The following is a 27827-nucleotide window of genomic DNA, read 5'->3' on the forward strand; positions in this document are numbered from 1 at the left end:
TAAATTTGAATGCTTTATTGGGATTGCGAGCGATAAATGTTAAAGACAAAACCCAAGCAATGAATTTTGCCAGAAATATCAGCATGTTAAAGGGGTCAAGTGGAGGCCCGCACGGCCACTGCCAGATGGACCGCGACAGTGGGTGAGGTGACATTCGGTGCAAGGCACGTGGGGGGTCTTCAGGCGATGGTGGGGGGGACCCAAGAGGAGGTCCCGCTGAAGACAGTGGAGGGGGGAGAGAAGATGGACAGCCACAGCCGGGGCTCGGGAAGTCAGATGGGGGCCCGGGTCGGGATGGCTGGGGACCCGGCGGGAGCTGCTCGCTGGGGGACCCAGAGGAGCGTCGGCAGATGGCCCTGGAGCGCCCACCCCACGAGAGGCAGAAGGTAACACTGGGTGGGATGGGCGTCCGACAGGATGAGCAGGAAATTTGGGGTGCCTCCGAGTCTTTTTGGATCTCAGGCCAATCTGTCTGCGTCCCAATTACAATAATTTGGCTCTTTTCAGCTCTGCCCAATGTTCCGAACGGCCCATTCCCGGGACGCCTGCCGAAGGCTCCTCTGAGCCGCTGGTGGGCTGACACGTACCGCCCCCAGGGTCGTGCCAGCCCCGCTACTGGGGCCCAGAAGCCTTGGGCCCCTAGAATGGTAGTCAGGCTGTCGTGCAGGGGGGCTGAGCTGGGGGCAAAAGCGGGGGTGAGGTAAACCTCCCAGCCGCCCGGATCCCTGCCACAGCCCTAGGCGCCGAGATGGTGGCTGGTTCGGTACCGCCAGACCCGTGGGCCTCGGGGCCCGAGCAACCCCAGTCGACAGACCGCCGTCGCGGCTCTCCCGCTCTGCGGGGCCTGCGCCCTCCTGACCTCCCCGACTCCCCGACCTCACCCTGCCCGGACCCCCGGACGCCCCGCAGAGCTCTGAGCCTCCTGGGGACAAGACAGGGTGCTGAGCAGGTGGGCGAGCTGTCACCGAGGGGCGAGGGGAGGGCCCCCCAAGTGCACGGAAGGCGGCCACCTGCTCCAGCCCGATGGAGCCCAACTTACACACCTGCGGCCCCTTCCCCCCCGGCCAGCCTGAGCCGGCCGGGGGCCCCTTCCCGATGGCCTCCGAGCACCTTCCGGACACCAAGGAGACGCCTCCCCACCCCCTCCTCCACCCCTCAGGACCTCCAGGGACCAGCCACTGTCCCCGAAGGCCAGGCCGGGCAGCGGCCCGCTCCTTTCCCTCGGGCTTCTCCGTGGGGCCCAGTGGCCAGCACCCCACGGAGGCCCCACTCTCAACTCAACCCAAGCGACAGGGACAGATAAAAACAAAAACCGAATCAGGACGATAAATGGCGGAGAGCAGGACGTGCGGCTTGGCCGCGGCGGCCGTGGTGGTGGTGGCTTGTGTGGCACTGCTTTGTCTCTGCTCCCCTGTTACGTGGGATGGGAGTATGTTTAATTTGGTATGTGAGCGCGTAAAAAGCTAAGGAGGGATCCAAAAAAAAAAAAAAAAAGGAAAAAAGCCCCAGGAGATACCAATTAAAGGGGGGAATAGATCAATTGGCGTAAATTTGGGTTCCTCATTGGGTCTGTAATTCTGCGCTGTGACTCCTGACTATCGTCCTCCAAACCCCGCGGGACCACTTCCTCCTGCCGAGCATCCCCCCACCCAGCCCCCACTGCCCCCCACCCGCCCCTCCAACCGCCAGACTTCCCACACTCCCCACCATTGTTGCCGGCCTCCTGGGGGGCCCCCCACTTCTGAGAGGCCCCCAGAAGGCCGGCAAGGATGGTCCCTAGGTGTGCTGGGGGTCCCAGATGTTCCTCAAAAGAGCACACCTAGGGGGTCAGGCTCCGGGGGAGGGCACGTCTTGGTCTTCACTCGGCTACAGCCGCCTCCAGCCAGGCCAAACCCGGTCCTCGCTCTGCACGATGGTAGGGGGCACAGATGCTAGTGGGGCCTGGGGGCACCGGCTCACCCCACGGGGACCGTGGGGAACGCCACCTCCTGCACCTACGATGGACCATCCCCCTCCCACCCAAGGAGCGTATCCCAGGAATCAGGAGGGGAGCACAGGACATGAAAACCTCACCAATGAGCAAGTCAGGGAAAGGTCTGTGACAGAGCACAGACTGCATGGTGCTGGGCTCACCCGTCTGCGTGCGTGCGTGCGTGTGTGCGTGCGTGCGTGTGCAAATGTGTGGAAGCGTGTGTGCGTGAGAGTGCGCGAGCGTGTGTGAGGTGTGTGTGCGCGCGAGCGTGTGTGTGCATGCGCGTAGGGGTGTCTGTAGGGGTGCCTGTGGGCGTGTGGGTTTTTTAGGGTGGAAATTGAGGTGTAGAATTTGAGGACGTGTGGATTTGGGAGGATGGATTTTAGGGTGTCTGGGGATCTGTGCCAATAAAGTTGATTTTCACAAATTTCGGCATTCATGTTCTGTTCTCCCCTCCTTCGGTCTCCCTGGGAGCCCCCTCTAGCTCCGGTGACTTTGGGGATGGGAAGCAGAGCGAGGAACGAGTCTGGGGCTTTGCTGGTTTGAGGACGCCCAATTCTCCCCACGGCGGGACCGGAGTTCGGCCTGAGGAGGCAGGAGCCGGCTGCGGACCCGGACGTGCCCACCTGCAGATCTGGGGTCCCTTCCTTTCTCCTGGAGAGGATGCCTGAGCCACGGCCAATCTGACTCGAGGTCCCTGGGAAGAGAAGGGGGGGGGCGCTAATTCTTTCACGATTGTTTCTAAGCCAATTCCGTTCTGGTATTTTTTTTTTTTTTTTAGCCAATTGATAATTTTAGTTTTTTTTTTTTTTTAAAGCTAATTAACGTTCCTGGTGTTTCTAAAAAGCCAATTCGTTTTAAGGGGACTAATGTGTGTGTGCGAGGGAGGGAGAGTAAGGGGTTCGTAGTTTCGGTTTTTCGGTTACACAATTTGGGGATAATTTGGGGGTAATTTGGGGGGATGTTTAAAGCCAATTGAGTTCGCACATTTCTAGAGATGTTGCTAGAGTCTCCTCAGCCCGATGGAGAGGGCCAAGGAGAGAAGAGCCTGACATGGGGAGGTTGGGGCGCGGGGGCCGGGGCTGGGGGAGCCCGCAGAGGGAATGCGATCCCGAGAGGGGTCAGAGGCGGGGCCTGGTGGAACGGCCCCTGGCCAGGAGGAGGGCACTAGGTGGACAGTGCCATCTTGCAGAATTACGCGACATTTTGGCTCACTTCTGATTGCCGGAGGCCTCCGGAGAGGCGCCCCCGTGGGCCGCGGGGTCGCGGGTGGGCAGGGCGATCAGCGGACGATGACGCTTGGCCTCTCTGAACGCCTCGAGCTCCTTGGCGAGCATGCGACCCCGGCGGGCGCGCAGGAGGGCAGGCAGGCCCCTGCGCAGTCGTTGGGCGGACTGCTTCCAGGTGTCATATTGGAAGAACTTGCCCACGGGGTATCTGGGGAAGTTGTCCTGAAGGGGAAAGGGGCCAGTCAGGGGGCGCCCAGCTCGTGGGAGGCCCCACGGGGCTCAACGCTCACCCTCCGGTGGGTGTCCACCGGCCGCGCTGCGGGCCCTGGTCCCCCGGCGCCGAGGAGACGCCCCGCACCCCGAGGCCGGGGCCCCTCTTACCGGAAGCACGGTCGGAGGGGTCGACACGTCCCTCTCGGACTTGGCGGGGGTGGCACAGTAGGTCTCCAGAAGGGCCAGGTCACAACTGCGGAAACAGCATTCTTCCACGATGCCACGGCTGCTGCGGCGGCTCACACGGCTTGCCGGCCTGCCTGGAAGTCCCACAGGGGGAAGGAGAGCCGCACTTGAGCACCGGCCCGCGCGGTCCCCACGCCCGGAGCTGGCCTCTGGCCTGTGGCCAGCCCGGAGAGGGGGCAGGAGGAGAGGAGAACCAGCCGGCGGGGTTCCCTGCAGCAGTAGCCGGCCTCGTGGAGGAAGGGGGAGAGAGCGGGCAGGTGGGGTGCCCAGGAAGGACAGGAGTGGAAGTGCGGGTGCGTGTGCTCCAGGACCAGCCCCTGGCCTCTTGCTGCCTCCCTGCTCGCGTGGAAGGTGGACACAGCCTCCTGGTCCCGCTGCCCAGGGAGGTGGGGAAAATGTGCCAGCGTGAGCCCGGCTCGGGGGGCTGCCCACAAGGGGTCCAGCCCCCATGCCGGGGGGCACAGGGTCCCGTCTTGGAGGCCAGGCTGGGACGCAAGTGCCGCCCCCCAACAGAGCAGGAGCCTGGGCGGCCCGCAGCCCTCGAGACGCCGAGACGCCGCAGGCTTGGGAGAAGAAGAGGAAGACGGGAGGGGAGGAGTGAGGACCTGCATGAAACCACGTCCTCCTTTCCTCCCGTCCTCCCCGCCCCTCCGCTGCTCAGGCTCCAAGGTCAGCTGCGAGGAAGAGTCCGGGGGCAGGCGCCCTGGGGAGGAGGTCCCACGGGTGGCGGCTAGGCCCGGCCCTCCCGGCAGGGGACCCACTCCCTGGGCACCAGACCCTCCTGCCCCCAAACAAGGCAGGCGCGAGAGAGGGCACAGCCGAGGCCAGGGCGGGCAGGACTTCAGAAGCAAGGGGAGAGCAGGAGAACTTTGCAGAGAGAAGCGTTGAGATCCCCAGGCTGGCATCTGTGGGTGAGTAGATACTCCGGGGGGGAGAGGCCCCGTGGGGAGGGCTGGGTCTGACCAACTCACGCCAGTCACATCCCCCGCCCCCACCCCACCTTCAGGGTCGGCCTGGGCCTGTTCCCCACGTTGTCCCATTATCCGGATGAGCCCTCCCCTGGTCCCATCCTATGGATGAGAAACTGAGGCCCAGCTTTCTGGCAAGTGAGGGCAAGGACCCACACCCCTGAGGGAGGGGTCACCTCCAACTGGGGGTCCCCCAGAGAAATGGGCAAGGAGAAGCAGAGGTGTCAGGGAAAGCCTGTGGGGGGGGGGGCGGGGGGGTGGTGTTGAAAATCAAGAGAGAAGCAGGAGGACCAGCCCGAGAGCCCCTGGGCCGGCAGGCGGGCTCCACACATGGTGGCCCAGACCTCAGGTACACGTCCCCTCCCCCAGTGCCACTGCGTGGGCAGGCTCTCCTCTCCTCCCCCTTGCGCCCAGGGGGAGCTGAGCTCCCCCAGCATGTGGGACGTGCCGCACACGCTTCTGCGTTCACCGGTCTCCAACCCATCTTATCTAACTTTAAATCAGAGAGTCCCACTGTCCAAATGTCAGGCACCGTAGAAAGGTCGCGGCGGGGGGGGGGGCTTCAGTGCCCACAGCACTGCCCCCAAGCCTTCCTCCCTACTGGGACCTAACCCCCGCCCCACCCCACCCAGCCCACTCTGCACCCCCATCCACCCTGTCAGGCTCTGGCCCCCGCGCAGATACCACCCTTCCTGGGAGGAGAGTGTTCTACTTTGAGTCACGCTGCGGGAAAATCAGGGGGCGTGAGCGCTACCAAGGCACACAGCAGGTGCCCAATAAATGTGGACGCAGTTGGGCTCATGAAGTCTCAGCAAGAGAGCCTGGGGTCGACCCTCAGCAGTGGCTTCCCTCTGCCTGGTCTCCCCTACACCAGGCATCCTGGAGGGTGTCCATGGGCATCTAGGAAATGGTGTGGAGGACTCCAGCGTTTATGGAGCACCTGCTGCATGTGCCCTCCCCGTTGCCCCACCGCACGCTGAGCTACTTACTGAAGTAAAAGCCGCGGTCCCCACAGACAAACTGGAGGGTGTCCACCAGCTCCCCGCCGCACAGGGTCTCACTGGGGCGGTAAGCAGCAAAGCAGCACGAGGCCAAGGCCAAGAAGGTCAGCAGCACCAGCATCGACTTCCCCATCGGGACCCCCATCGGCATCTGGGGGCGGAGAGAAGAGGCCTTGAGCCCACCCGCCCTGCCTGCCCTTGCCTCCTGCCCCCCGATGGAGACACCAGCCTAGCCATCTCATAATTCCCAGTTCTGTTTAGCTCGGTTTAGGTCCTAAACATGACCGCTTTAATTACAGAAATCACACGTGCTCTCCCTGCCCAAGGCGGGGTGCGCAGCAGCCCTAAGGTCCAGTGGATGCGTGTGAAGCCCATCTCTGATCGGCACCAAGTGCTGGCCAGCAATTTCACGTGGGGGTGATCCTCCCCATGTCACCACTGCAGGGGCTCGGCCACACCCAGAGCTGCAGGGGCCAGTGCTGGACACTGAACCTGGCCTCTGTCCTATGAAGTCATGGGGGCGGGGCCAGCACAGGGCAGTGGCCACTCCTTGGACCTCCCAGCATCAGCCAAGATGGCAGACAGCCCCACCCCACCACAGAGCATGTGCATCCCAGAGGGCCGCCCCCCCAAGCAGCAGGGGGTCCTGCGGGGGTGGGGGGAGTGCAGTCCCACCCCTCCCCCTCCCCCACCCTCCCAGTCTGTGGCTGAGCAAACCTCAGGTCAAGGATGCCTGGTTACCCTGTGGTGCCAACCACACTCCCAGGAGCCTTGTTCTCCTGAATGGCTCAGTCTCCCCTCAAGGCTGCCCTGGGCACCCCAAAACACAAAGGCTAAAAGCCCCCGGTGCAGGGCTGGCATCACACCACCCAGGGCCTCGAGGTCCCTGGGGATCACCAGACCCTCTCCCCACTGGGGTACCAAACCCCACCCTAGGAGCCAGAGGGAACAGGTCAGGCCACCTGGAGGCTGGACACCAGGTCCTCGGGGCCCAATCTGGAGGGACACACCCCCTGCCCCGGGCTGTGCGGCTGCAGGACCTGGGCAAGGGTTAATCAGGTCCCTTCAGGGTTGGGGGCTCAGGAAGGACCTCAGGCTCTCTCGGAGACACAGTGAGCGGCCCCTGCTCCCTCCGGAAAGTGGAAGCAGGCAGGCAGCCCTAGCCTGCCCTCCACTGGCCCAGGGACAAACCCCTTCTGGGGCGAGATTCGCGGCCCAGAGCCTCTGAGCCCACCGGCACCTGATGCTACCCAAGCCCAGGGCCAGGCAGCCTGCCTACAGGGGCCCTTCCCAGGCTCCACACCCAGTGAGCACAGGGGTCCCGGCAGCGTGGCCTTTCCCAGCCCGGTACCCAGCTGTGGCATGCTAGGCCCAGGGAGTTTCTGATGCCTTGAATCGTGCGGGAGAGGAGGGGGACAAGAAGGGGGCGCGATCCCGCTGAAACTCGGGAAGACCAGTGGCCAGATCCCCATTAGGACCTGGAGTGCCAGCCTGCTCACCTCCCCCTGCCCTGGCCAGGCCCCAGCCAGGCTCCCAGGCTGCCCCCACTGCCGCCCCCTTCCAAATTCTAAGAACAATTTGGCCAGCTAGCGACTGGGCCCCGGCCGAGCAGCAGCTGCGTCCTTCCGCAAGCCTGGCCACTCCAGTGCGGGGTCGGTCCAGAGCACCCACGGAGAGCCCAGGCCCAACCACGGGAGAGGCACGAGAGGCACGAGGCAGGCAGAGCTATGGGCCAGGTAAGTAAGCCCTGGAGGAGGCAGGGTAGGGGTGAGGAGAGTAGAAGCAGGGAGGAGGGGTGGAGGGGCTGAGGCCGGGGGGGCCATCAGCAGGCCGGCAGGCCGGAGCCGGAGGGCAGAGGGGTCCTCGGCTCAACAGCCCTGGTTACCTGCAGCTGGACAGGAGGCTTGCTGGGACTGGTGGAGGAGGAGGAGGAGGAGGAGGAAGCTGGAAGGCTGCCTCACAGGAGAAGCCAATGTCCAGTTTGCAGGCTGGTCAGTGCTCCGGCTTTTATGTCTGAGCCGGCTCCTCCCCGCCGGGGCTCCACCCTACCCCCCACCCCTCTCCCTGCTGACCACTCCCCCCGCCCCCTTTGCTCCCGCCCCCTCGGTCCTCCCAGCCAGTCCCTTCACTGCTGCACCCCCAACAGCTAGCCCTGGACCATCCCTCTGCGAAGTGCCCTGGGGTGGGGGTGGGGGCTCATCCTGCTCCCCCAGCCCATCTAGGCACAAGGCAATGTCGGGGGGGGGGCGGGGAGGTTAGGGAGGGGGGCTGCTTTACACCTCCTTGTATGGAAAGTTCCATCTGCCCACTGGGCCGGGGCACATACTCTCTGGGGGCTGCGCACTCCTGCCCTTCTGAGCTTCCAACCAGCCCCTCTCCCCAGATTCCTGGGTGGAAATGCTGGGGACAGGGAAAGGGGAAGCGCGGGTGGGGGGGCCAGCTGCAAATGTGGCGCCTCGCCTGAGCCTTTCGCCAGCTCGCCCCCTCTTCCATCCTGGCCCCGCCCACCCCGCTTTCCTCCTTCGGTCTTGCTGGCACGGAGTCAACATACCAGGGTGGGTTTCTGAGCCTTGCGCCCCTCCTCATTACCCAACACTCTGGGGGGCAGGGCCCTCCCCCACACGGCAACGGACCGCAGACTCTCCGCAACACCCCCCTGCACCCACAAACCGACCAGGAAGTCGCCTTTGCAGACAGCTCACACCTCCCCTGCACTTCCCGAAGCCCCTACCCACCCCCCCCCACCCTCCACTTCGGCGGCGCAGAGGAGAGCGCGGGCTGGGCCCCGGGGAGCGGGACCCACGGCTTCCCACCCCGGGCCTGCGCGGGCCCCTCTCCCCACCCGGCCGGCCCGCGCGCCGCTTACCTGGAAGCCGGCGCAGCTGCCGCCCACCTCCCTGCTGCGTATCGCAAACCGAACAGCGGGCGTTGGCCCTCCTGCCGGACACTCCTCTGCCAGCGCCGCTCTGGCCGGGTCGCGGGGGCCGAATGTGCGACGGGGCAGAACGGGGGGATGGCTTTTTTGGGGGGGGGACTCGTCTGATTGTTTGGGGAGGGCGGGCAGTCTGCGGGCTGGGGCGGGCCAGATGTTGTACTTTTAGGGGGGGAAAGGGTATCGGGAAATGAGGTCAGCTGTTGTATCAAGGATAGAGGGGGGCAGAGATAGTGGGAGACACAGAGAGAACGTGAAAGGGGGGGGCCAAAGAGAGGGCGAGAGGGAGAGAGGACAGAGAGAGGCGGGCAGGCTCGCAGCGGGGGAGAACAGCGCACAGAGAAACAGAAAGCGTATAATTAATCCACTTCGGGACGGCGAGGCGAGAGGGCGGGCGTGGAGGGGGAGGGAGCTGGAGGCGAGGAGCTGGGGGGGGCGGGAGGGAGCGAAGGGCAGGCTGCGGGAGAAGAGAGCGCGGGCGCCGGGACCAGAGGCCGCAGAGGGGACGGGGGAGCACAGAGAAGCGAGGGCAGCGCGCAACGTCGAGGGCCGGGGAAGGTGCTGAGGGGGGCGGAGTGGAGGGCGTCCCGGGCCGCGGGCGCCCAGCTCGGATTGGGCCGACGGAGCCCTCTGCCGTCGCGAGCCCGGGCCCTGGGAGGGGGCGGCGTGGCGGTGGCGGCGCCGGGCCGCTCGGGACGCGGCGAGGAGGGGAGCGGAGGGCCGCGCGCCGGGGAGGGCTGGGGACAGCGCGGGGGATGACAACGCCGGCGGCCTGCGAGCCGGACTGCCTGCGGGGGGGACCGCCTCCTCGGGCGAAGCGGGGAGGGCGCTGAGGTAGATGGAAGAGGAGGCGGCGGGGATCCGCAGGCCCGGCGGAGCGCGGCCCCGCCGACGGCGCCCAAGGCGGGAGTCAGCAGCGTGGCGGCGGGCGGCGACGACGCGGGGCCGCCGGCCGGGTGGAGGCGCTGGCGGGCCGAGCGCGGGCGGGCGTGGGCCAGGAGGCGGGGGCGGCCGGAAGGGGGGGGCCGGGGGCCGGCCTGGCCTCACGCAGCTCCGCCGGAGAGCAGGCGAACTGCGGGCGCCAACGCCCGGCTCTTATAGCCGCGCTACCCCGCGGCGCGGCGCCCGCTCGGGCCCCGCTGGCCCCGCGCCCGCGCCAATGGGCGCCCTCCGGGCGCTGGCCCCGCCCTCCGGACCGCCCCCGCAGCTCGAGCAGGGAGGGGGCCAGGGGCTGGGGGGCCCCGGGTCCGGGGGCGACGGCGGGGGGGGCTGTGGGGTGCTCGCGGCAAGATCGGGTGGGGGGCGGGGAGCGGCCGAACGCGCGAGGAATCCCGAGTCTCCGTTCTGAAGTGCTGGGCCCCCCCTTCGGGTTCCCGGGAACCGGGGGTTTCTAGGCTTGCGCGCGCCAGGGGCGCGAAGCGAGAAAGGTGGGCGGTGTCCCGGGCCCTAGCGCCGGCCGGAGACTCCGCGGCGGGGGCGCCCGATGAAGAGTGAGGGCGCAGGTGGTTCGGCGCCGGGTCCGGGGTCCCCGAGTCCCGCGGGGGGCTGCAGGGGAAGGAGGAATTCCCGGGCGCGGGCAGGGCGCGCAGCCGCCACCTGCCCGAGCAGGCGCGGCGCCTGAAGTCGCGGCAGCCGGAGCCCGAGCGCCCCCCGGTGTAGCCGCGGCGGCCGCCAGGTGCGGTTCCCGGGGAGGGCCGGCCCGGCCAGGCCCGAGCGGGGGGCCAGCCGTGGGGCCTGCCGAGGCTGCGCCTGGCCCGGGAGAGAAGAGCGGGGCGGGAAACAGCGCTCAAATCCTACCTGCGTGGCCAAACTCACCGGGGTTCGCGTGAGCAGCTCGCCTTTGGGACCCACCCAACATATCCGGATAATGATTCCCCCGTCCTCAGGGCGTCGGACTCGCGTAGAGGCGGGTTCAGCCCCGGGGGCCACCACGGTAATGTGGGGGTCTGGGGAAACCATCTCCTGGAGAGTTTGGACGGCGTAAGAAGTCGTGATTTTTACCAAGTCAAAACCACGCACAAGCCCCGGCGCCCCGCCCGGCCCTCGGCGCCCTGGCCACCCGCGCCTCTCCGAGGGGAAGGGGCCGCCGCCGGCGGAAGCCCGTGCCGGCTCGCCCCCTCTCTCCGCCATCAATCACTGCGCCCGCGCTCGGCGCGCGCCTCCCCGAGTCCCCCGACCCGCGGGCTTGGAGGCGCTGCGCCGCCCGAACGGGGTGCGCCTCTCCTCGGCGTCCCTCCGACCCAGCGCCCGGCCCTCCCCGCTTCGGGGCCACCGGGGCGCCTTCCCCACGACTGTGATCTTTGAAAGAGCAAACGAAAGCGGCGCGGGTTTCGGGGCGCCGGGTCCGGGCAAGCGCGGCCGCTGAGCCGCAAGCCCTCAGCAGGCTTCTGCGCCCTGTCCTGGTGGCCCCGGCGGCTGCCGGAGGCGAGCGCCAGCCCCGGCGGGACTGTGGCGGGGCGGACGGGGAAGCTGGCCGGGGCCGCGGACGCGGCGGGGAGCTCACCGCAAAGCTGGAGGCTGGAGGCGGAAAGCTGCGTTCGCGGGCGCGCGAGGAGCCGAGGCAGCGAGCGAGAAGCTGGGCGGCGGCAGTGGACGCTGCTGGAGGTGAGCGGGACCCCGGGGGCAGTCCCCAGTGTCCGGGGGCAACGCCCAGTCCGTTGGAAGACCCGGGGACAATGCCCAAATTTGGGGGAAACTGGGGGCAATGCCCAGTCGTTTTCCTGGACGCGGGAGCAGCACTGCCCAACGTCCTGGAGGACACGTTGTCGGGCCAAGTGTGCTGGGGAATACAGAGAAAAATTCCCCAAATCCGAGGAGTTTGGGGGGCCTTCGCAGGAGAGGAAGAGAGCCTGAAATCAGTACCCTCCGCTGGCCGGGTTGGAAAAAGTGCAGAGAGCTGCCGGCCGGCCGGGAACAATGCCCAGATATGGGGGACGCAAGTCAGAGCTCTGTCTGGTTTGCGGCTCAAAGCACAAGTGTCCCGACGCAGGAGACCCGAGGGAGGCCCCGTCGGTGTGGGGAACTGTAATCAGTGACTATATTTGAGACTCAGGATCCAGGGTCCAACTTTGGAGGACCAGGGGACATTGCTCAGTGCAAAGGGTGTGGGGGAGGGAACAAGAAATCCAATTCTGAAATAGGGGGGACCCAGCCTCTCGGTCACCAAGCTTAGGGAGAACCCCAGACCAATTTGTGGGAGATAGGTTTGGGGTGACTCAGGAAAATTCTCAGCATGAGAAGTGGAGGGGGGACCGTCTATCTGAAATTGGGAGAAGAGAAACACTGAACCCATTCTGGGGATCTAGGTGAAATTTCAGTATGGTTGAGGGAAGTAAGGACTGACTTCCACAATTTAGAAATACAAAACCAGTGACCTGAAAGCTGTGTAGGCAAGGGAGTAACCTCCTTACTTATGGCTCTGGGGCCAATTCCCAGTGTCCTTTAGAAACTCAAGAAACACTGTCTAAACTTGGGGGAGAACCTGGGGTGTGATCAGCACATTTGGGAAATGCAGAAAAATCTGTGTCTGCTTATACTTTAATTTTTAACTGGTTTCAATTGGTTTGTTTTTGGTGAGCAGGAAAAAATATCCTGTCTGCTTGGTCACTGTCTGCATTTGGGAAACCCTAGCAAAGCATGTCCCCAGTTTTGGGGATCCATGGGAATCATCCAATGGAGGCAGACGTCGAAAGCTCAGGAACCTGGGGTAATAGCCAGGAAGCTTATAGGACACAGGCCTATAAGGCCTAGGGTTTCTAGGATATGTTTTGATCCCTGGACATTTTCATATGGGGGGGGGGTATGCAAAGTTACCTAAATTTAAGAGGACTTGGGGAGCAAGGGTCACAAAATCAGGGGGTCCAAAAATTTATGTTCAAAAAAAGTTGTTTTGTGGCAGTGGGAGAAGTCCCAATTTATTTGGAGGACTGGGAGACATGTCTCAATTTGGAGGTCCCAGGAAACTAATTTTTTAATCTGGGGGTCCAGGGAAGTTGTTCAGAGTCCTCAGGAAAATTGGGGGTCAGTCTCTGAGTTTTAGGGGAAAAGGATTAAGAGTTTGTAGGTCGAGAGGCCTGGAGAATCAGGGTCTTGGTGACCTGCAGGGAGCTTGTAGCCTGTGAGAGACCCAGAAATGTTGCTTACATTTTGGGTGACTCTGCGGGTGTGCAGGACGGTCTGGAGTCCAAGAGATCAGTGCCTTTCTGTGACCCGAGTGTAGTACTGACCGTGTTTTCGGGCTTGGAGGGCAACGCACGGTACTGGAGAGAGCTCAGCATGTTCAAATAGAAGGGATCAGGAAAAGGGTCCACTGTCATCCTGGGGTTTGAGATCACTGCCTGAATTTCAGAAAATCCGGATTTTTGTCAGTAAGCCAGTGAGACACAGGGAACGTTTTAACACTCAAAATGTTATGGTAAAGAGAACATGTTCCGAATATTGGGTTACTGGGGACACCCAACAGAGCCTGGTACAGGGAGACCTACGTAGGCTTTGTGCAAGGGTTTGTTTCCTGCGTGGTGGGACCCGGGAGAATCTGCCCAACCCATGGGGCCGCAAGGCAGCGCATCTCCATGACTGCCCCGTGTGCTTTCCGGGGCTCGGTGACAATGTCTAACCGTCTGGGACCTGACTGGTGGCGGGAAGCTTGGAGAGTCCTGTAAAGGAGAGCGCCCGAATGTTCATGGCTCCCCCCACACACACAAATATTGCTTAATGAAATCTGGGGTTCAGAATTCATCCTCTCAGCTTTGTGGAAGTCAGGACACCAGAGCTCAGGCCATTTAGGGTTCAGAAAAGGGCCTGGTGTGCGCTGGGCGCAATACCTCAATTTCAGTGAAGGAATATGAAGCCACGTTCAGACTCTGAGGGTTTTGGGAAAATTGCTTCCTGTGCTGGGGGCACTGGGAGTCTTTGCGTAAAATTTAGGGACCCGGCGGGCTGGTGTGGGTAATTTGTGGAGCCCCGGCAGACAGTGTCCTAAGCTGTGGTGGGCCAGGAGAACAGGGCTTCCGCGCCGGGGAGCAGAACAGGGACAAGGAGTCTTGCCTGGGAGACTCCGCAGTTCCTGCTCAAAATCTCGGAGGCTCAGGGGAAAAGCCCCACTTGCTTTGGGAGCCCAAGTGCCAGGGAAACCCCGTCCGCCTTCTGGGGAGCCGGGCAGATCGGTCAGCGTGACCACAGGACCCGGGCTTAACGCTGCAGCTGTAGGGGACGCCGGGTGGGCGGCGTGCAAGTCCGGGGTACGTGCGGCGGCTGAGAGCCTGGGAGAAAATGCCCAGTGAGTCTGGGGACCCGGGCCACTAGGTGAATCTGGGGAAACCAGCAGGGGCTTGCGTTTCTCGAGGTCCCCGGAAACGGATGTCCAAGAAAATTCTTGCGGCTGGGGAAATGCTGGATGTGTTTGGAGGACCTGGAGCCTGCAGTTTGGAGGATCCCCGGGAAATACCGCCCGCGTTGGGTGGGAGCAGGGAGGTCGCTCGCTGGGCTGGGACCCCCGGAGGCCGAGGGCTGCCGGAGCGGCGGCGCTCCCGGGGCTGGGGACGCGCCGCCGCCGCCGCTCCCCCGCGTCTGGGGGCTCGCGCGCGGAGCAGTGGCGCCCTCCCCGGGGGACTCGGGGCGCGGGCAGGTAGCGCCGGGCTCCCTGGGCGCGCGCCCCGGAAGGAATGTCGCCGCTCTTTCCCTGGCCTTCTGGCCGCCGTGAGCGCGCGTGCGGCGGCAGCCGGGGCTGAGCGGGCGTGGGGAGGGAGGGAGGAACCCGGGAGCCGCGAGGGAGAGACTTGGGCGCGGCGCCCCGGCGCTCCCGGGGCTCCCGGCTCCCCGCTCGGCCGCCCCCGAGGACGGCCCCGCGCTCCCCGCCGCCGCCGCGCCCCACGCGCTCCCGCGCTGCGAGCCTAGGCGAAGCCGCGGCCGGGCGGCCGCCGCGGGCAGGCTCGTCCCCGGCTCGGCTTGGGGGCCGGGGAGCACCCCAGACGGCCACCCCCGCGCGCCCGGACGCTCCGCGAGCGCCCTTCGGGCCTTAACCGGTCCCCCACGCAGGGGCGAAACCAGTTTTGCTTGGGTAACACGAAGGAGGGGAGGGAATGGGGAAGAGGAGGAGAGAGATGGGGGAGGACTGGGGACGCCCTGCGCGGCGGCCGGGGCGCCCGGGGTCTCCTTTCGTTTTCTCAAAGAGAATGTGCACGCGAAGCCTCACTGTCCCGCCGCGAAAGCCCAGTTGCTCGCAAGCCGGCGCTGAAGCCGACGCAGGCGCAAGGCGCTTCTGGGCAGGAACACGGCCACCGCCTCCGACTCGAGCACTCTTGAGGTGGGGGGCAGCGACCCTGGAGGGGGGCCCTCTGAGGGGTACGGAGCTACCAGGAAGAAGGCATTGCTGGGGGACAGAGGAATGGTGGGGATCCCCGGGCCACTACAGCGGGCATCGCCTGTCCCCACTGTCACCCCACAGAAGGACCCCAGTTAGAAGGGGACTGCTCAAAGCCCGACATTCTGGGAAGGCAGGGGTTAATGCCATTGGACAGGTGTGGGGACCCAGTCAGGGCTGAGGCAGCCCTTCACATTATTTTGGCAAGACAGGGAGACCCCCCCCCCCACCATGAAAAACAGCCCATTTTCCACCCAGAGCCCCAGGCACGTGGAGAATGTTCCCCCTTCAAATTCCAGTCCGCATCAATCACCCCCGTGTCCCATTCCAAGAACATCTGGCCTGTCTCCCCCCACCCATCGCCGCCCCCTCCCCTCTCCACCAGCTCCGTAGCCTCCCTGTGTCCCTGGCTCTCAGGCCTGTGCGGGTGTGCCTGGGGACGGAGGGGGGGTGAGGACAGGGCCTCCAGCAGAGAAGCCCTGAGTGCCCTGAAGTCGCTCCCCACTGCATGGAGACCTGTGAATTTGGGGGTGAGGAACTGGGTCCCTGGGAGCCCAGAGCAGCTTCCAAAGCCTCAGGAGGGCCTCTGCTTCTGGACAAGCACAGGGCTCCCTGGGGCTCTGCTTTGGGCTCCCCACCTTTCCTCCAGGCCTGCTTCCCAGCCTGGGACTGGGGAGGGGGGATGCTGAGGTAAGAGCCCCTCTTCAAAGCATGGGCTTTCCCCTTGGTTAGGGGTGCACTGGGGCGGGGGGGGGGGTGGACACCAGCACCAGCGGTCTCTCAACGGGTCCCTCCCCTGCTTTCTGACCATACAGGCGCCTGTCCTGGAGAAGCCCCTGGCCGGTGCTTGGAGATGAGCCCTTCCAGCCTCTGCCCAGAGCTCGGAGGAGGTAAGAAGGCTAAGGCCACCCTGGGGTGCCAGGCTGAGCCGCTGGGGCGAGGGGGGGGCACATGCATGCGCTCCCTCCCCCTCCCCCGCGGGGCTGCCTGCTGAACCCTCGCCTTATTTAGTCAAAAGTGTGGCTAAAGGGGCAGGCTTGGCAAGGGCAGATCCGGGTCACTGTAGGGCTCAAAAAAGGCACTGGCTGCCCCCAGCCAGGACCGGCGTCAGGCTCTCCCCGACTTCCGGCCCTCCACAGTAGGAAGGGAACTTCAGTTGCCCGGGTATTGTGGGACTGGGGTCTCTCCTGGCCAGAGCCTGGCTGGCGGAACTTCCAGCCCGAGCGCCAGCCTCCCCCCCCCATCCTGCTCCAGCCCCGGCGGCACCACCAGCCTCCCCCGCAGACCGCAAACCCATGCTCGACCGAGAATAACCGTCCCCCCCAAATTCGGACTCACCCTAAGAGCCTGGCCCCTACGCCCCAGGCCTGCGGCTGCTCTCCAGCCCGCCTCCCGGCTCCCTCGCTCCCCTGCTCCCAGCAGGCGGCCTTTCTCCTCCACGGTTTCCTCCCACAGCTCTGGCTCCGGGCTGGCCGCTCCCCGCTCCCTGGGACCAAGCCCAGCATTTTGCAAACTCTGCTCCGTTCTCCAAGGGTCCCTGAGCGCCCCTCCCTAGCCCACGGCAGGGCACCGGCCACTGAGGTGCAGACCGCACACTGGGCTCCAGGAGGGACTCCGGCTCAGCGTCAGCCCCAGGTGGAAGTGAGGGACCCAGAGACCCAGCCGGAACCACCAGGACCCGACGACGGCACAAGCCACCCAAGGCACAAGGCGCCACAAGCCCCTGATCCATAGGTAGGGGTCTGGTGGGGGCTGCAGGGGAGGGGGCTGGGCAGGCGTGCTGGGGAAGGACCCAGGCAAGGCCACCGTTGTGCTATTTTCTGTAGTGTCGGGAGTAAAGGCACCTTTACCAGAACCTTTACCAGAGCCTTCTTGGCCTCTCTCTCAGGCGGGCCAACCGGCCTAGGAGGGGGCTACCTGTTGGGTCCCTCCCTGGCGGCTCCGAAGGGTGGCCCCGGTCACTTTTGGGTCCGGCGCAAGGACACAGACCCACCCCGCCCCCACTTCCAAAGCTCCCCAAGACCCTGGAGCAGAGCCGCCCTCCAGGGCAGCTCAGCCTGTGCCCCCACCCGGTACCTTGTCTGTGAACCGCCGAGACCACCAGCACCGAGTTTGCTCCAGAAGTGTCCCAGTCTCTCCGGCCCCAGGGCCTTTCTAGTTGTCCCCCCACCCCCAACTCACACACACAGCAAGCCGCTCCGCGGAGCACCACGGAGTCGTGACACCGGGGGGCTCCGTGCTCCTGTGGCCGCCGCACTCCCGAGCGCTTCTGCCGCCCGCCCTCGGGGCACAACCTCCCTTTCTCTTCCCTACTGAATAGCCAGGAGGTCTGCAACTGCCACCCACTTTGACAGATGGGGACAGAGAGGTCAAGCCACCGGTGTGAGGCCCCACAGCCTGGCAGCCCAGGGCAGGGAGGACAAGGGTCTTGGGCGCCGCCGCCGAAGCCAGCTTGCCTGGGGTCTCCTGCTCCCCCCACTGATGAGTTCTCCCCCCTCCCGCCTGCTTTGTTTCTCCTTCCTCCGATTCTGTCCTCACCTTGTCCTCACGCCCCCCCCCACTTCTCCCATGGCTGCTCCCTCCCCTTCCCGTGCCCTTCCTCGGCCAGGAGCTCCCCTCCAAGGACCCCAGAGGAGCCGGACTCCCAGGAGCAGCTGTGCGCACACCTGAGCGACCGAGGGACAGACACCCACAGCGAAGCAGAGCCCTGAATCACAGATGCCCGCGGTGTGACTCGGAATAAAACCCAGCTTCCCTGGGCCTTGGGGGGGGGGGGTCGCTCCGTGAACCTGAGGACAGGAGGCCTCTGCGGGGAGCTGACACTCGGAGAGCTAAGCCGGTGGCCACCTCAGCCCTGCGCTGGGAATCCGAAGACACTCACCTCTGCGGGGCTGGGGCCGGCCGCCCGCCTCAGTTCTGAGCGCGCGGGGACCGCCTGGGCCACAGGCCGCAACAGCTCAGCTCCGGGCTGGGCTCTCTGGTGGCTCTGGCCGCCTGCGGCTCCGGCTGCGGGGGCTGCGGCTCCGGCTCCGGCTGGGGGGCAGGCTGGGCAGGGGGCTCTGCTGGATGAGATGTGGGGTCTTGCGGCTGGGGGGCCGCCTCTTCCTCTGGGAGTTCCGCAGTGACTCTTCGGCCCCTGGGGAAACACACAGGCGTTCCTGAGCCTAGCACCTTTAAAACACCCCCCCCCAAGCCGGAGCACCAGCCCCTTCTTCCCTGTCCCCTGGCTGTTCGGTGGGGAGGCCTCGGGTCACCTTGCCGGGGGTTTGGGTGGCAGCTCCCCTTCTTGTCCCTCTGGCCGCCTGGCTCCCCTTTTTCAAGGGACTGGGGAAGGGGGAAAGGGGGCCACAGTTGGCCTAGAGCTGGGCTTCCCGGCAGCCAAGCCAGCCAAGGGGCCTGTCCATGAAGAGACAGGAGACCCTTCTGTTGGCTGGGCTGCCCCTGCCCTGCTGGTGTGGACTCCTGCCTGGGCATGGGGTGGGGGCCGCACACGAAGGGCCTGCCTTGGGGGATCACAGCACACGCCAGGACACCCCCACACTCCAACATCCCCCCCTTTGGGTGGAAGCAAGGAGGGGGCCAGACTTCTTCTGTATGAAGAAGTCAGCTGGATGGTTGGGGGCAGTGGGGTGGGACACTGGGCTTCCCTGGGGAAGTGGAACCTGTCCCCACAAACACCATGGAGGCTGTATGGAGAAGTCCGGGACCCCCGGGTGGAGGGGAGAGAAGCTTCATGTGCAGAATTAAGCACACCCCTGGGAAACTGGGGTTTCCAGAAACTCGCCCCAGCACTCAGTTGAGGGGGCTGGAGGGGCCCCAGGAGAACCGGGCAGGCCTTCAGGGAGAGGGGAACTTCACCCTTTCAGTCCTGCTGTGGGGGTACCAAGGCTTATGGCCCTTCATTGTCCTCCTCTTCCCTCTCCTTTCCAATTACTTAGAGGGATTCTTTGGTTATGGTTGGGAGGTGTAGGGAGTGGGGAGAGGGGGAAGCTTGACTTTTAAAATAGTATAAAAAAAAAGTCTGCTCCAAAATCTCGGGCCCCTGGGCCCTGTGCGCCAGTCTCCTGTTTGTCTCTGGTTGGGATGGGGTTGGGGGTGGCCGCACAGCAACAGCAAACTTCTCACACACAAAAAAACCCCTGCCTTTTACATTTGCAAAAACAGCTGTTCACTCCTGCTGAGCAGAGCAGCCCTGCCCTCCTCCCCTGCCCCTCCCACTCGGTCTGGCAGATTAGTGAAGGAAAACCTATTTTCCCTACAAAAGCCTCTGTGGCTCTGTGCAGCCCTGTAGAAGACCCCCCTCTCCACTCATCTTTCCTGTCTCCTCCGAAGTTGAGGCCACTCTTAGAGTAGCTGGCCCGGGCCTTCCCTCTGACAGCAGCGGTTCGTCCCTCGTGCAGAAGCGGGGATCCTGTTAGCTGCCCCAAGCCCCCAGCCCATGCACGCCTCAACACAGCATGCAGTGTTTTCTCACACAGAGGCTGCAGCAAGAGGGAGGGAAGTCCGGTCACCTGTACTCTAGTCGCTGCGTAGTCCCCGAAGTCCCCGGGCGGTGGATAAAGAGGACCGGGGAGTCACTGGTGCCCAGGCCTCTCTGCTGAAGCTGCCCGGCCGGTGATCCGCTGGTCGGGCCAATATTAGCAGTCGCCGCCAAAGTAGGGGGTGCTCTGGCTGTGGTGCCCAGACCCTCCAGCCGGGTTGACGTGGAGGAGGAGGGGGACGAGGCTGAGGCTGGAGAGACGATGAAGGGCACTTTTAGAGTGTGCATTATAATAGCCCCTAGAAGCGGGAGAGGCTCTCCTCCGCTGAGCACAGCACCTGCTCAAATGCCAACTGAAATAAGTTTTGCCCCTCACCTCCTCGTCCCCTCCACGGCTTTCCTCAAGCCCCTCCAAATTGGGTAGCCTTGCGCCAACTCGGTGGTGCTGGGGCCAATGGGCAGCTGGCTGGGGCACCTTCTCACGCCAGGGCACAGCGCACAAGGGGGTGGGGACTTGGCCCGCCCCTTGACCCCACGGAGAGGCGTGTGTGGGCGGGGACACAGACCGGAAGCACTCCCCCAGGAGGTGGGACTATGTAGAAGGGTGGGGAGGGGGTGGGGCCTCCTGAGATTGACACTTCGCAGTCACTTGACACCCTGGTATGCCGGTGGGCGTGGCACGGGTAAAATGGCGACGGGCCATATGCAGAAAGAAGCAGGGTTCGAGATTAATCAGAAAAAACTCTTTTTAGGTGCTTCCCAGGCAGCTGCAGTGCAGCGCCTTCACGTAATTTCTTCCTTCAGGGTTAGGGGCCTCACCTAGGAGTTTCCTCCCTTCACCAATCGCTCCTGATAGGGCCCCCGCACCACAACTGTGGTGGCAGGTGGCAGCTCTGAGCACCAGTCCTGCTCATAGATACTGAGGGTGGGATGTTGGGTCCACAGCCTTTGAGCCTGGATGAAACTTCAATCAAGGCACAGCCTCAGAGCCATCAGCAGCCAGGGGAGGCCCCAGGCAGATGTGCTGCCTGACTGGACTAAATCTCACTGGGAATTTAAACCCCTTCTCCAAGCTTGCAGGGAGAGCAGGCAGCAGAGCAAAGACTCACTGAGAAGCAAAGACATGTGCACTTCTGAGAAGGCCACCAGTCCCACACCCCCCCAGCACCCTGCACCCCAGTTTACCCAGCTAACTGGCACGTGCTAGTGTTTGACTCTCACTGTCCTTTTCTCTCTCAAGCTCTCACCTGAACTCCTTTCCTCAGCTGGAGGGATGGGGCATCCGATAGGGAGGACAGGACTTGTGGTGGGAGGAGAGACTTGAGGGGGGACTCAGATCTGGCAGGTGTGTCCCAAAGGATGCAGATGATCCACAGCCACACCAGCCTACTGGAAGAAGGCAGGTGGGACTCCTTCCTGGGTTCTTGGATGGGGAGGGATGCAGCGATGCTAAAGAGCCCTGAGCCAGGTCTGGGACACATAGAAGGGAGTCAGGGTGAAGCAGTTCACAGTTCTTGGGGAATAGCAGTCACCTGATCACGCTGGTTCTTACTCTGCTGTGGGGTCAGTGGCTTGAAGGCTTTGTGTCCTGTGTTGTCCCCTAGTGTCTGCTGCAAGATACCCAGATTTTCAAAGGAGCTACTGCCAGGTCCTTATGGGGAGACTTAGCTGGGACTTGCCGAGCCACGGGTGGAGCTAGGGAGAGTGTAAGGGCTGACCCCAGACCAGACATGAGGCTACCACTGGAGGCCCACCAAACTGAGAAGGTGGGCAGATAAGGGGCTGAAAAGGAAGTAGCCTTTCAAACCCACAGATTACTTCCTGGAAATATGGAAGCTTCCAGACCCCAAAGAGTGTCTTGGACCTGAGTTCTGCCCTAATCTGGATTCCCATCTCAGGCCTGGCCCCAAAGGGAATCAAGCAGGACGATTTTAATCCACCAGAATCTTTGAACCCAGAGTGCTTAAGCAAGGGGAGGAGAGCAAAGGATAAAGGTCAGGGCAGGGAGGACCCCCAGAAGACTAGCTAAGCCATGGCATCACTGAGGCTGGACTAGAGGCACTGGGTCAGGGAGGTGGGTGTGAGGGCTGGGACCCACATCCCTGCATTCCATTTCTTTTCCATGGTGGAGGGAAAGCACATGGCCAATAAGGGATACAGGAAGTGGGAAGGAACACAAAAGGGACAAATTTGGAGAGGCTGATTGAACTAACTCTCACTGGGAATTTAAGCCGCCCCCCCAAGCTTTCAGGGACACCTCATAACTAAAACCTCTTTGCCCCACTGCCTGGAAGAGGATCATCCCGTCTTGGGGTTCTGGCCAGAACCTCATTTATTCAGGAGACTTCTGGGAACCGGCAGAAATCCCAAGTGCAGAGTTTCCACGGCTTGGTGGCTTGCATGGCCTCATGCTGACACCTGGTGGTCACTTCTAGAATTACAGAGGAAGAGTCCAGGGGTCTTAGTACAACTTGGGGCACTCTGGGGAGAGAGCTGAGGGGGCAAAAGGATGCTTGTCTCTACAGAACGGGGCCCCCCTACAGCATCAGCGTACAGGTGGGCTCTGCACCTTCGTGTGCTCAGATCAGAGGCTTTTATCTGCCTCCATCTTGGCATTATAGAACAGGTGGTGGAGGGAGGCCTAAGGGAATTCCTCCCTTGGGAGACTCCCCGACACCAGCAGATGTGGCGTGGCAGATGCCCAAAACCATAGGTACAACCTGGGACACCTTCCAGAAGCACTGTTGTGTGTTCTGAAAATTAGAGGAGTCTGTATTATATTTGTATCTGAATAAAATCAGATCTATCACTGGGAGTCTCCTGGAAGAATGTTAACGTTAGGACCCCTCCCCAAGGCTGGACTAGGGGTCCACCCCTTACCCAGGATGGGCGGAATTTTGTTCTCCAAGCCCACTGGCTGAGCAGGGTTTTCCAAATCTGACCCGAGCCCGACACCTTGTGGCCACTTGTGGAAGTGCAGCCACAGCCTCAGAAAGCCTCGTTTCCCTTCAATCCCTAATAGTGATGCCTGGGTAAAAACGGGGTCACTTGCCCAAGCCCAGGACTGGAGAGAACCCCGTCCTGAACGAGCTAGGCTTTGTCTCAGAAGGCTGGCACCATCAGATGCCCTCGACTCCCCGCCTCTGTGCGGCAGGTCGTCCGACCTCCTGGGGCGGCTGCTGGGGCTGCACGTCCTGGAGGGCCTCCAGGCAGCATCATCAGGGCCCGGGGGAGCCGGGCGTGACGGAGGGCAGGGGAGGGGTGGGCGGGAGGGGGCCTGGAGGCTGGCCTGGCTCGCGATCTGCTTCTGCCCGTGGAGGTTGCCCCCGGGCGTCTACCTCCCCTGATCTCATGAGTCCCTCGTGCCAGGACACGGAAGCCTGGAATCAGTGTGGCACAGAGTGAACGGTGACAAACACTCACTATTATACTCTCCTGATGTGAGGTGTGCGTCTGCCCCTGACTCCCCTGGCCGATGGCACTAGAACATTTTTTCTTGGGGCCGTAACGCAGGGCAGCCTACGTTGCCAGTAGCACAGCCTCGGGCCCTGGCTGGTCCTGGTCTCTGCCCCGTTCCTGGCCTCCTTTCTGTGGGGCCCTCCAGGACCCCAGCCCTGAGGCTCCTCCCTTGGGGAGCTGGGTCCTCCTGGCAAGGCTCCCCCAACACGCCCGTGGGCCACACGGTGGGGACTGCATCCACTTCCTCTTGCCCACAGTCCTGGGCGGGCTACGAGACCCAGGGGGGCTGTCCCTGTGCCACCAAGCCCCAGAGAGGGAAGCGGCTTGTCGGACACGGGAAGCGAGCAGCAGAGTCAGGAGCGGTCACGGAGCCTGAAGCCCGGCCTTGGCCTTCTGAGACCCCTCACCCACATGCCTGGCCCACCGGGGACGGGGCTTCCTGGGGTGACAGTGGCACACGGCACACCACGCTGGGCCTTCTCAGCTGCCAAGGTGGGGACGGTCTCCTCTGGTGTCCCTCCGAGAGATGAGGAAACTGAGCCCCAGAGAGTGTCAGTAGCTTTCCCAGAGCAGAGGGAGGACTTCCGCCCTCGCCCGCCTGGCCTCCCGGCCCCCCGCTTCAGCGTGACACTGGCCTGGGTGGGCACTCAGGCGGGCCCTGTATGCTGAGGCCTGAGGGAGGGGAGGTGCTCGCAGGGCTCTGCCCATCATGTCCTTCAGACCTCAGGCTGTCCCTTCTTTTTGGGCAGGACCAGCCCGTGTCCAACCACGGGGAGGGCCGTGGGGGGCATCTGTGTGAATACAGCTGCCACTGCGGCTCCGGGGAGGGTAGCACGGGCTGCACCTGCACCCGACCCACGGCCATCCCTGGGCTAGGTTTGTCCCAGCAGCAGCAACAGCCTGACCTGGGCCTGTCCTCGAGGTTGAGATGCCTGTGTAGGGGCAAAAGACGCCTCCTCCAGGAAGCCTCCCAGCCTGCTTTCTCTTCCGACTCTGACCGTGTGTGGCTAGAACTGAGGTGTCTCTCAGCCAACTCTTCCTTCTTCCAGAGTCAGCCTCTCTGCCACTTCCTTTCCCCAAAGCTGGGCCAGGGTCCAGAAAGCACCTCCATGGGCAACCAAGGACCCAATCATCCTCTAGGCCTGGAGAGGGTCTTTCTGCCCTTTTCCCATCCCTGCCCCTTAAGGATCTCCTTGACAGGTTGAGCGTGTCAGACCTCATGAGAGCACCACGGAGGGCCACGGAGGGCCACGGAGGGCCACGGAGGGCTAAAGAGCGTCAGGGATGGCCATGGGGGTGGAGGTCAAGAAGGGCCAGGGAGGGTCAGGGAGGGTCAGGGAGGGTGGGGGAAGGTCAGGGAGGGTCGGGGAGGGTCAGGGAGGGCCAAAGCCCCAGGCCAGAGCCTCAGCTTCATCCCAGGCCTCCCAAATTCACCTCCTCCCAGCCCCGTCCTTGTGGCCCACTGAGCACCCACGCAGGACTGAGCCGCAGTTCAGAACCAGAGGTCTAGGGAGGGAAGAGAATCTCCAAGGTCCCTCAGCAACTGGGCCTGGGGCGTTTGGGGGGGCAGGCAAGGTGGCCCCGTGGGAGCTGGGCTGGAGCTGGGCCAGGTTCCGAAGGGAGGACGGCCTTTGAAGAACAAAGGAGCGGGCTCGGGGTCCCGGCGGGAAAGGCCCCAAGCTGGCAGGGTTGCTTGGACACTGGCTCTGTTTTCCAAAAACACAGATGGGCCGGGAAGGGGGTCAGAGTGAGGCCGGGAACGCGGGCCCCTCCCCCCCAGGTTCTGATGGCTCAGCAGCGAGTCCACATGGGGCTGGAGGGGGCGGAGCCAGCCCAGAGGCTCAGGGGGCTTCCGACCCGCAGGCCGGAGACCTTAGGCTGGAGTGGCCCGGCTCTCCCGGGTTCACAGATGGGGACCCCGAGTGTGGCTGAGGGGCTCGGGCTCAGCCCCCGGTGACCTTGCAATGTCAGTTGGGGGCTCAGCCTCCCGGGTCTGGACAATGGGAGCCTCTCTGGGTGAGGAGAGCCAGGAAACAGCGCCCACGTCCGCCCCCGTCTCACGGATTCTAGCAGTGCCCCCAGGACGCCAGGTCTCAGCCCAGTGCCTTGGGGGGGGTAGGGACTGTGGGGTGACCTGAGTCCGCTGCCCTAGAAGGGGCAGCCTCAGGGACCCCTCCAGGGAGCCCTGGAGCCCATTGGGACCTGTCGTCCCCCGGCTGCAGATGGACAGGGGGAAGGATGAGGCCGACAGGGACCTGGGAGATGCGGGCCCCAGGGGTGTGTGTGGGGACGGTGCGCTGGCGGGACTTGGCGCCAGTGCGGCCTGACCACGCGGCGGTGAGACAATGGGGAGGCCCCCCCATCAGCGTCCACTTTCGAAGGAATCTGCCTCGCTGTCCCTGTGCCGAGGCCAGAAACAATAGTGCTGGAAGGAGGGCGGGGGGAGGCCCGGCCCCCACCACCCTGTGTATCTCTGAGCTTTCCAGACCCCTGTCCACCTCCGACCCCAAAATGTTCTTTCTGGAACTGACCTCTCTCCTCTCGGCACTGCGTGGGGGTGGGGCTGGAAAAGGAAAGAAATACCCCTGCCCCAGCAGGCCCCCGCCCAAGGCCTCCGGGTCCCAGAGTCCCTGCCTCACCGAAGCCTCCCGGCTCAAGGGGCCGGCTGGCCTGACAGCAAGCAGCGGCCCCCCAGCTCCCAGCCCCCAGCCCCCAGCCCCCAATTCCTCAGAGCCCCGCAGACCCGTCAGCAGAGGGTCCCACTGTACACGGAGCCGCGACGCGCTCAGCCACGTGTGGGTTAGGGGCTGCTGGAGGAAGCCGCTCCCGGAACGTCCCACCCCAGGCCCCAGGTCCCCGCCGCTCTGGGGGCCGGGGCTCAGGGTCTCACTGGAGACTCCCTGAATGCTCGGGACCTGGTGCTTTTGTCCAGCCGCTCCGGTGGGGAGGCCCGGTCCCCAGAGGCTGGGGGCTGAGACTGTCCCCTTCCTAAACCCCAAGGCCCCTAAAGCCAGCGTTCCCCCAGCCCCGGTGAGTGTCCCCTGGCAGGAACTCGGAGGCGCCGACCCCTTCAGAGCGGACCATTGGCCTGGACAGCACCCAGGGACCGCATCAAAAGTGGGGCTTTGGTGCCCTCTGCTGGTCATGTCTGTGAATGGCCGCCCCGGCCCCCTCGCTGGCGTGGACAGGTGCCTGCTCCGGGAAGCCACCTGCGTTGGGGGCCTGTCCCGCCTGGATCCGAGGACGGGCTCCCTAAGGGAGCGACACAGGGGTCTCCCCTCCCAGCTGAGCGGGACGCAGAACCTGGCTGGGGCTCAGCCGGGGCTCAGCCGGGGCTCTGCCAGGGGGCCTTTCCGGGAGCTCAGCCCACTGGTCCCTGGTCTCGCTCCCTCTCCTGGGCCAGCCCCCTGCCCGGCACCAGGCCTCCAAGGGTGGGTGGGGGGCGGAGCAACTCTCCGGCATCCCTGCCTCTGCCTCCCTTGCCTCTCAGGGTCTGCTCAGGCCTGGAAAACGGTGAGGACGGTAAATATTTACTGACAGGACAGGGCAAATACTGCCCCCAGGGCCAGGAGGAAGGGCCAGTTTGTCGGTGCCAGGAGCAGGTGCAATCTGGGGGGCCGGCCTGGAGACGGCACGGCCGGCAGCGTGTCCTCCGTGCGCGGGCACCAGAGGACACACATCCCGGCTCCAGCCTCGGTCTCCCCACCGCATTGGTACTTGTGACGGTAGAACACGGGACAGACGTGAGAGCAAGTGTGTGGGCAGGGGTGAGGCTGCAGCATCCCCTGGGAGACCCCGGCCCTCCAGTGAGGGGCTGGGGGACCCAGCATGGTCAGGGGGCTGCTCCTCCACATCCCGCTGTCCATGGCTAAGGGGCATTTGGACAGAATGCCGCTGACGGCAGTGCCCCCGCCAGGCCCGCGGGCGAGGGAAGCCCAGGTTCCAAGGGCAGGCAGGGTCTGAGGCCATGGGACGACTGTCCTCCCAATTCCCAGAAGGGGCGGAACCTGGGCCCGGAGGGGGTGGCAGAGCCAAGGTCTGTGGGCCTGGCTTCCATGGGGTGACCTGGGGGCTCTGCGAAACCGGGGCACCTGGGGTTCAGGGCTCAGGGGGGTGCCCAGCAGGAGACTGGGTCTGACTCCACCTCTGCCCCCGGGGACCCTGGCGACTGTGGATGTCCACGTCCCCCTGTTTCTGGGATCCACGTGTGGGAGGGGGGTACGGCGAGTCCCCGCCCGCCTTGTCAAGAACACAGCCATGGGGGGCCAAGGGGCTGGTGGGAGAGGCTCGGCAGGAGGGTCTGGGTCTGGCCGCGGTAAGTTTCAGGAGGGAAACGGGAGACAGGCCCCAGGCAGGGGCCCCATGGGTGGCCGCACACCATGACCAGGTCTCTTGGGTGGGCAACCCCCCCAGTGGACATGAGCCCTCTCCTGAGCCTCCCCCACAACGGAACACCCCCGAGCCCCCGGCGGCACCCACGAGCAGCTGCCCTGGGAGTCCCACCAGCTGAGAGGGCCCGTACACTCCTGCTCCCCACTCCACGGGATTTGCTGGCACCTGAGGGGGAGGGGGCCCCCGGGGTCATCCTTCAGGGTCTTGCCCACGAGCTGGCCAGCCAGGACATGGGCTTGGCTAACCGCTGCTTCGAGGGCACCCTGGCCCCGGCGGCCTGCTTCCCCGTCCCAGCTGCGCCCAGGCCGGCTGTGGGCGCTTACGTACCTCAACTCCCGCGGGACGCCCCTGTCTCTAACCCCAAGGATGGGGCCGCCCGGGTGTGCCCATGGACGACTCGCTGCTGATGCCAGCCGCCTCCTCCCTTCTCTTCCAGGTCCCGTGTCCGGCCGTCAGCTCCGGGGCGGAGCTAGGTGGGGACCAGCCACGTCTGGGCGGCCGGGGGGGGGGGTGTTGTCGTGGGGGGGGTCATGTCGCGGGGAGGGAACCAGAGGGCTGCAGGGAGGCTGCCAAG

General features: G+C 64.3%; 1 protein-coding gene across 2 annotated transcripts; it reads right to left on the minus strand.

The window, feature by feature from the left end:
• On the minus strand, positions 1-27827 carry IGF2 (insulin like growth factor 2). Of its 2 annotated transcripts, XM_080815665.1 has the most exons (6): positions 27581-27827; positions 19434-19653; positions 17804-18058; positions 5618-5780; positions 3583-3734; positions 1-3423 (listed from the first exon to the last, which is right to left on the minus strand). In XM_080815665.1, exons 4-6 carry the CDS (start codon positions 5778-5780, stop codon positions 3184-3186), a joined length of 555 nt encoding a protein of 184 aa, XP_080671791.1. In that variant the 5' UTR covers positions 17804-18058; positions 19434-19653; positions 27581-27827; the 3' UTR covers positions 1-3183. The 2 variants fall into 2 exon arrangements, with proteins under 2 accessions (XP_080671791.1, XP_080671790.1); XM_080815664.1 differs by lacking the exons at positions 19434-19653; positions 27581-27827 and having other exon boundaries at positions 3583-3742; positions 5617-5780; positions 17804-17941.

This window comes from Martes martes, assembly GCF_963455335.1.
Source record: "Martes martes genome assembly, chromosome: 10".
NCBI classification, from domain to species: domain Eukaryota; kingdom Metazoa; phylum Chordata; class Mammalia; order Carnivora; family Mustelidae; genus Martes; species Martes martes.

What these genes read in the sequence shown, in the direction of transcription:
- IGF2 (XM_080815664.1), bottom strand. Translation starts at nt 5,780, where the DNA reads ATGCCGATGGGGGTCCCGATGGGGAAGTCGATGCTGGTGCTGCTGACC. An exon ending in GACCGCGGCTTTTACTTCAG is followed by an intron (nt 3,743 to 5,616) that starts TAAGTAGCTCAG and finishes TCCCCCTGTGGG; the next exon opens with ACTTCCAGGCAGGCCGGCAA. An exon ending in CCCCTCCGACCGTGCTTCCG is followed by an intron (nt 3,424 to 3,582) that starts GTAAGAGGGGCC and finishes TTTCCCCTTCAG; the next exon opens with GACAACTTCCCCAGATACCC.